Here is a 9,323-nt window from a genome sequence, read left to right on the forward strand (position 1 = left end):
TGACACTTTCTTTAGTAACTGATGACCACATGGCTTTTCTCTACTTGTGTGAGGGTGATTGGGATAACGAACATACAAACAGGTTTTAGGCTCAAATGTTCCATTATTATTGTTGTAACAGTTTTCAAAAAGATATACTGAATGACATGAAGGACAAACAACATATTTGTGGAAGTCATCAGAATGGAGGGAAAAAACTTTGCGAAGTTTGTAAATGCTTTGGAAAAAAACATTAACAATTTTAACAAACACCGTAATTCTTCTAAAAATTCGCCACAGTCACTTTTGATAAATAAATTTTTAAAACGAATAATTAGAGTAAATTAAGCCTTTATGGCCAACTAGCAATTAATTATGACAAAATAGGAGGCACTAAGATGCATGTTTGGACAAGATATAAATCTGTTGATGCTTCTATGTTGCTTGACTGATACAATCTGAATCTTGAACTTAAGCCTACTAATGGCAGTCATCTGTCCGGTGGAGTGCTGCAAGAGGCATCACTGTGAGTTAGACATGATTTTCGGCCCCTTCCAGCACAGGTCCATGTGTTATAATGCTGTCGAGTGTCGAAATTGGAGGGAAATGGCGAAATTAGAAGAACTTTCATCATAATTTACAAAACGAATAATTAGAATTAATTTTGAAATAAAAGTGCTTTAAAATTATTTATTTTTGAAATTAGAGGTGCGAAATTTTAGAAGAATTACGGTATAAGATAAAGGACAGCCAACTTTTGAAAAGTAAAATGAATAAGTTTAAGCATATATGTATGTTACTCCATGCAATGTACTCCAAACTAATAGAAGAAAAACTTAAATTATATGATATTGCTCTGTGTTAGTCTTTTCTTCAAGGGAAGGGTCTTCTGCATCACGAAGTATAGCAACATCTGCATTATCAAAGTCAAGCAATATTTCTGAATCAGAAACATTCCATATTTCATCTAAATCTACATCCTCGAACTCTCAGCACGCCTCTGAATTACTGTCCGAGTTAGAGACAGTAGTATCACCAATAACGAATGTAAGCCAAAATTAGTTTTGGTATACCGTATAGAGCACTATTATAGTGCTTTTGTAACAAAGGATGTAACAAATAGATAATTAGTATGAATACTATAGTTTAGTGATAATAAGCTTTGTGTAACTATTTTCTTGCTTGCACAGTTGTGACTGCGCTTTATGCATGTGTAAGTGTTTTTAATGTGCTGTACATATAGAACTAATAATAAAAGTCCATTATTATGGACTCTTGATAATAATAATAATAATTATCATAATAATAATAACTATATTAATAACAACAACAACAGCCATGCAGATTATTTCTAGTACTGCACATGTGTCACAGTTTTGTAGCATTTTTATTAACCTATATAGGCCAGGCTATATTATACACATGTGCTGGAACCTAGATCTGCTAATTCTCAAGTTTATGGCAACAGTACCATGGAAGTGTTTTCAGTTTAAAATTGTGCCATAAAATTCTACCAGTAGATCTATCTAGTGCATGTTTTGCTTTTAGTTGTGCATGCCATCACTGATAGAGTGATGCCAAGTGATACGTGTACCTTAAGATGGAGTGCATTCTACAGCACAGTTGTTTTCTTCCTGTTTTGTTGACAATATTTCACAATCTTGCAAAACATTAGAACCCTCATCCACAGAATCATCATGAGATGACAATTCAGTTTGGCCACCTGATTGACTCCAGGAACTTGTTCTTTCATCAAAATACAGATACTTGTGTCTTTTATAAACGGGTATTGTTAAGAACTGACTACAGTGATCACACCATCTCCCCTTCTTTCCTGATGCAAGCATAGCTAGTCTTACAAAACCAATTAATGATCACTGTAGCTGTACTAAGTGGACTTGGCTAAATAATTATGTACTAAGCCACGCCTTTCCGCGCCCTTTCAGTTCCACCCAGTACAGCAAGTGCTAACTATTTGCAGCTGTCCAGCTAGTTCTTCTTGGTTTTCTTTTCACACTCTCTCTATTCTTTTTTGTAAAGTAAGTTTTTTAACAGTATCACTATTGTTTAAGTTATAGGTGCTAGGTCCATGGCTTTCTTGGGAAGGACCACATGGCAACCAGCCACGAAATCATACTCTTAGACCAAACTGTATCACTAATAGCGCACCGTCTCCCCAGTTTCCATCGTCAAGGCCGGCCACCCCGCTGGATTCATCCTCCTTCTGTACTCCAATATGTGGACATTCAAGCGTCCCTCAATCTCCTCAACCTACTCCAATGAGTAGTTTAAGTTCTAGCCCTTTAGCAGTCAGATCTAGTGCTAAAACTCCTCACAGTCACAGATCTACAAATATACCACCTGTGGCTGCCACCTTGACTTGGACAGCTAGCCAGCTAGAAGTTCTGTTGAGCAAAACGGAATACATTGAGAACACTCTAAGAGGTCTGAAGAGAGCCAAAGGCAAAATGTCATTCCAAGTAAACTGCCAAGAGGTTTAATTGTAAGCAGCTGCTCACTAAACCTCATTGACATGATATTGGTAAATTATAATAGGGAATGGTTCATGATGCATACAAAAAACTCAAATTCAACTCTGATCAGAAATATATTGAATGCAACTTTTCAGTTGGGTTACTAGTAGCTATAATAGCTATTGCTGATATAATTAAAAATCACGCACTATATAGGTTTGACCATCCAGATAATCAAGCAATAAATGCTGCTCTAGCACGTGATATCAGAGGACTAATGACGTAAGAGTCATATACTTCAAAGCAAATTACAAGTGAGTCAATACTTAACCATCCAGTTATAGAAATTTAATTTACAGAAGCTTGTAAAACATAATTCAAATCACTGAAAAATAGGCACCAGAGGGAACGTAGGGGCATTCAGGAAAAGACTAACGGGAACCAAAGTCATCATCAGAAAATGATAAATGTAACAGTAATAAATACGTACACCAAATGTTTATTCTGATTGATATTGGTAGAAATGTACTGCAAGAAAGAAAGCACTTAGTGACTCGAGCTCTTATGATCAGATTAGAAAAAAAAATCAGTGATTCAGTCTGATGAGGATAATGAAGATCAGGGTCTAGATGTGCCAGAGAAAGTTTTTGTAAAGCACACTTTACAGTGGCGAAATCCCGACTTTGTTAACTAAATAGAAAGTTTGAATAGAAAAATTGCTAGACGCTGTACACATAGAGGGAAGCAAATGGTCATACGAGTGCAAGAGGAGGGACTTCTGTCCGCCAACCTCCAGAAGACTGCCCAGAATGGGCTTAAATAGCTGTCTGGGCATTATAACTGACAGCAGTGCATTGTAACCAAATAGGCATTATGGACATTGTTATTATCATTTTTTATGCCATTTTTTGTTATTGTTTTACATGATATGCAACTCTTTTGAGTTACAGTTGAACTACAATGTTGTCTTTATAAATATCAGTATTCAATACAGTGTCAATATGACAAAAACTATAGCTGTACACAATGATTTCATGTGGTAGTGGTGGGTGATACTATCGAAATAATATCAATACAACCAATACTGGTTCAGTATCGAAATATAGGAACAGCAACAAACGATACTCAAGCCACGCCTTTATCCCGCCTCTTTTAAAGTAATTTGAGTTAATTAACCTATTATTGCGTGTCAATTGTGTGCATGAGAGGTTGAGTCAATGAGTCAGCAAGAAAGCAGCTGCAAATTACCTTGAAAGCATATCTGGCTAGTTACTATAAGCTCTTTACAATTTCTACAATTTGAGTGATGGCAAGCAGCAGAAAAAGAAGTAATATATGGGACCACTTTTACAAAGATAAAGACTGCACTTTTTGTGATGTCTGTAAACAAAAAGTGAAAACAGCTGGCAATACTAGCAATCTATTTAAAGTAATTATATTCAATGTAGCATTACTATGATTATTATTATCATTACTATACAAAATAGCACTTGCAATCAAATCATAACAAAGAAAACGAGGAAGTAGAAAAACAAAGATCTGAACAGGCTGCTGCACCAAACAAGGCAAAAGTGATGCCACAACTGACGCTTTACTTTTGCTGAGCCTTATGGAAGTATGTCCATAGCTGTGTCATTGCATAATCATACAGTGCCTATAGGCAATGTACTAGATAATAATATATTTATTTTGTTATTATTTATTTGGAAAACTCAGAGCGGAAAAAAAGAATTGATGATGCTTTAGTTACAATGATTGCAACAGATTTGCAGCAAACTCCTATCGTCAATGATCAAGGTTTTCAAAAATTCCTTAAAGTGATTGATCCCAAATATGTACCACCAAGTAGGTGAACAATGACTCGAAATCATCTTCTTAAGATTTACGAGATGTGCAAAAGTAAAGTAGCCGAATCACTGTCAAATGCAACTTTTTGTGCCATTACAACAAACCTATGCAAATCTAGGTCTACACAAAGTTTTTTGTCTGTGACTGCTCATTACATCAATACAGAGAATTTCACTTCAAAGTCTTGTGTTCTAGAAACAGTGCATCTAACAACCAATCATACTGGTGAAAACATAGCACTAGAGCTTCAAAGAGTCACAAAAGAATGGAACACTCATGATAAAGTAGCTTTTGCTGTGACAGATAGTGCGAGCAATATGAATGTAGCTATCAGAATGACAAAATGGAATCATCTTCCATGTCTAGCTCACACACTTAACCTTATTGTCCAAGGAGCTATAGCCTCTGATGTTAATTTGTCAGGCTTACAAACACAATGTAGAACCATTGTGGCATATTTTCATCGATGTGTAAAAGCTAGTGATAGGCTAGTCAATATTCAAAAGCAGCTCAATATACCACAGAACAAGCTGATACAAGAAGTAGAGACAAGGTGGAACTCAACCTTCTACATGTTTCAAAAATACATTGAGCAACACAACGCTATCATCACAACTCTTTGCTTGCTAGACAGGAAGGATCTCTGTTTAAATAACACCGTTGCTTGAAGATACAGTTAATCTATTAGCTCCTTTTGAGGCAGTAACAACAGAAATCTCAAGTGAGAAGTATGTTTCTTTATCGAAAGTCAAACCAATAGTTCGCTCCATACAAAAATTGACAATGGCTTCAAAATCAAAAAGCATACTAAGGGACAAGCTAATTGCGAACACTGCCCATCGTTTTGGGACTGTAGAGAACTATCTACTGGCTTCTGCAACCTTTCTGGACCCCAGATTCAAAAAGTTGGGTTTCATGCAGGCCTCTGCTGCAAACGAATGTGAGAAACATTTAATAGGTGAAATGAGCAATATAACTTTAGGTACTCCAGCCACATTGCCATGGGGATGAAGCGGCAATGGGTTTGGATCTCAAGGTCAAGGAGGCAGAAGCATTTAGACAAGATGTATATTGTGCTTTTGAGAGGCTAGAAGCTAAATTGAATTTATGTAGCTCCATTTCATCAGTAGAAAGAGGTCCTGGCCATGCCTTGTCAGGCCCTGCCCTACTCAACATGCACGTTTGTTTAAACTGCCTGATCTTACTTTAATGAAAAAAGCCTTCACTGTTTCAGCCCAGTCAAGTCCAGTTCCTCCTCTGCAAGGATAGTATCAAGCTCATGCATTCTTTTCTTAACAACTTCTTTATGAGAACTCCTCTTAGCTGCCAAGACTGACCGTTGCTCCATGTTCATTAGTGCTTGCCAATATATCAAAATTCATGATATTTAATCAATGTAATGCAGTACTGATACTTGTTAATATCAAAGAAAACATCAATAACATGATCACACCCATAAAACTTACAACACCTCAATAAAGGGTTAATTAACTATAGTCGGAAAATACTAAAATGTCTTTTCCTGGAAAGCAGATGAAGTAGCTGAAGTATAATATGAAGCCAAAAAAGGTTTTTATGATGCTTTTTAACAACAATTGTTCTCAGAAATAGCTTTATTCAGCTGTTTCAGTATAATTAAAGTTAATGGCTGTGGCTTAATAACTTGTTGATAAAAAATATCAATACCGTATGATGATTTATTTTGGCGGTGCTTTACTTTGGCAATCTTGCTGTAAATTTGAAATTGACGGTTTTTAATTTGGCGACTTTTTGTGTACACGTGCATTAGTGAGCATGCACATTAATGATTGGGGGTTTAAATATTGGCAATTCTGCTGGCAAACTGCCAATTCCCAAAATAAAACTATACCAAATGAATGCACTATAATGGTATCTTCATTTTTAGGCAATATTGCATGATATTGTATTGTTTCAAATTTTCAATATCACCCAGCACTACCGTTAATAATATTATAACACAAAAAAATATAGGGATCAAAGTAAAAGTCAATGCACAAAAAAGCTACTACAAAATACTCAGGACCTGGCAACTCACGACCATATGCTCAGGATGTCTCTAAAGTAGCTGCTTCTAGAGATTTGCTGACTCAAGAGTACCATCAATCGAAGTCAGGCAGGCAGGTTTCTTGCCTGATCCATCTTCTTAGATATGTCCACGTAGTTACAAAAGGGAAATAAGGATCCAGCTTGCTTGGACCAGATATGAGAAACGTTTCTCTCTACGCAGATTTTTCAGGATTCACAATTCAAAGGACTCTATTTCAACAAAACTTTTTTTATTTTATGAAACACCTCACTCAACATGATGCTCAAATCCTTCATGAAATTTAATAACTTCAAATAATACTTCAAATGATAGTTACAGTGACATTACATACATTCCCCAAAAATCAAATTATTAAGGCACAAATTGGCAGACAGTATAAATTCATGAAAATTAAATCTGCAAAAAAATTTCTAGGTCAATTCAAGTAACTTCCAACTCTTAAATATCTTACACTACACAGGATATTTTATTATTTATACTGTGATTGCTCATTTAATGCCAGATTTGGTTCATTAAAAAAATTATAGTTAGGCTCTGTCCTACGGTGAGGCTTATAACTTACGTCCCTATTATGGGGTCTTAGTTAATAGCCAGAATTGGTCCTTAAAAATTTTTAGGTGTCCCAAGTCCGAGGAGTTTGATACTTAAGTGTCCTATGGCAATATGTTTGGTATAGTGAAAGTTGTTAACATTAAGGGCCAAAAAAGGGCCAAGTGGCTCAGCCTCAACAATGAAGTAGCTCATGCTGACAGATTGGACACTACAGGGAGAGTATGCTTTGAACAATTTTTACAAAATCTTCACCTACATGGAAACTAATGTGTGATCAAAGTGGAGTTCACAGACATGATTAAATAATGAAAAAACTAAAACTGTTTGCAGCAGTACAAAGGCAGAAAATTAATTATTTAAGTACAGTTCCGAATGTATGGGCTGAAGATATTCCCAATAAGTCTCTTCAGATAGCTTAAAGGTGTCTTCAAAATTGGTAGGAAAAGGACAATCTTTGTGAGCAAGCCTTTTAGCATCAGAAACTCTAATAATTGAATTAATGGCACCAGGAACACAGCCTTTCACAAATAGTACATTATAGTGATGGTTGATTCGATAAACCTTTAAAATAAAAGAAGAAACAAATTAATGTGTACCTAAAATTAATGTGATTGGAACTGACCAAAGATACGGATTTTGGTTAATTATATGCATCTTAAAAGCAGCAAATTATTAAATTTCTCATGGTCTATTTTTGGCTGTGGCAGTAACCAGACACAATTCTCAAGTGCTAGAGATCTGGTAGTCTGTTTTTCTGCATATAACTGCATGTGCACATGCACATTAGTCCAAGATGAAACTTAGTCCTAAAATCCTACAACCCAGAGTCTACAATAAAGTAAAAAAGTGTTTCTTGTGACCTATGCTCTAAAAACTTAGAAAAACTCTAATGGCTAAAATGTAAAAAGGGGGGTTTACTTTCCGACCTAGGCTAGTAAAAAGTGAAGAATTTGCAAAACATTAAAAAATCAAAATACCTACTATAATTAGACCCAGACAGTCCTGACTGGATTTGAACCAGCGTCCACATTTGCACAGTCCCACCCACAACCTACCACTTGTGCCACTACAATACTTTTGCCTCGACTGTACTGCTTTGTGAATTGCAACATATTTTTATATCAAATTGATACTGGGGTGTAACTCCAGTACATGTAGTAGAGGAAGCCTCTACTACCAAAACTCTAGTTCTGAATACAGTGCCTGATTACCGGACCTGTACACACAAGTCATCTTTTTGCACAACGTACAAAATAGATATTTTTGCAACCATTGTTTTTCAACAGAACACACAAGTTAATGCTTTTTACATTGAATTTTAATTAACTGTAAATAGTACCTTTTGTCAGTTGAAGAGATTCACTAACAGGTAAAACTAAATGTCGATTGCAAGTGAGACTCCTGAATAGCTAAAAAATTTGGAGAGCTAAAATTTGGCAAATTGGCTCTAAAAGGGGTTTGGAGGTTAAAATTTTGCCGAAATTTTTAACTTTGTGTATGCTTCTATGGAGCCTTATCAAATTGGAGACTAAAATTTTGGCAAATGGACCTCAATTCGCAAAAGTTTTACTCCACCAAATTTTCTAACTGTACTCAAGAGCAGAAAATGCTTTTCACACTTCATAAAAGTGGTATTTGTAGTGGAAGTGCAAAATAAATCTGGGGTACCTACGGCACTGGTCAGCAATAAGTTGACAAACGAACGATCGCTGAACTATACTAAACTAGTTTGGTGAACGCAATAAAATGTGATAACATACAGATAAGCAACCACATTAAGTTTAAATTTAAACAAGTTACATTTGCCAGAGATTGCGATAACATTTGAGCATGGATAATGTTAGTTTACAACTAGTATGTTTCTATGAAAACGATAAACTATAGCAAACTCAAAAGCAACTTTAACGCAAAACGTGTCAACTTATTGCTGACCAGTGCTGTAGCTTAGATTTTTGGCAAAGTTAGTAATACCATAATGAAGCTTGCCTAGGACAAGCACTCGTTGTTGATGACTGGGTAAATGATTGAGCATGACACATTAGAGTTTACGGTTGTTGCTATTTGGAAGGGCTTGAGAACAACCACTATTTGAGAGAGGAAGTCCCACTGAGTATCATTCAAATCTAGGTGACAATGCCCTGGCTTTATAATGGCTGGATCATGAAAGACAGCATACGTAGCTACTTTTTGTTGAGCTAGACGTTCCAGTATAAAGTAGCTTGAATTCCAACGTGTGGAAATATCTTGCACAAGGTGGTGTTGTGGTACTTCTAACTGGAATTGCCTGCCATGCAGTCCTATCATGGTTACAACACTGTGTTTAAAATATGCAATAATTTTTCTACTTCTAGCTGTCATTGCACTTATTACTTGTATATTGAGCCCAGACTTAATACCAGGCT

At 35.9% G+C, this 9,323-nt stretch overlaps 1 protein-coding gene across 1 annotated transcript in view; it reads right to left on the reverse strand.

Annotated features, from left to right (window-relative positions):
- Window positions 1–7,185: 7,185 nt before the first annotated feature.
- LOC100633715 (39S ribosomal protein L3, mitochondrial-like) overlaps window positions 7,186–9,323 on the reverse strand; it is a 20,462-nt gene continuing 18,324 nt past the window's right edge. The window contains exon 4 of the mRNA XM_019993798.1: window positions 7,186–7,482. Coding sequence (XP_019849357.1) covers window positions 7,270–7,482 — 213 coding nt within the window. The 3' untranslated portion in view covers window positions 7,186–7,269. The remainder of the gene's footprint in view (window positions 7,483–9,323) is intronic.

Source organism: Amphimedon queenslandica, unplaced genomic scaffold, assembly GCF_000090795.2.
Source record: "Amphimedon queenslandica unplaced genomic scaffold, v1.1 AMPQUscaffold_13488, whole genome shotgun sequence".
NCBI lineage: Eukaryota > Metazoa > Porifera > Demospongiae > Haplosclerida > Niphatidae > Amphimedon > Amphimedon queenslandica.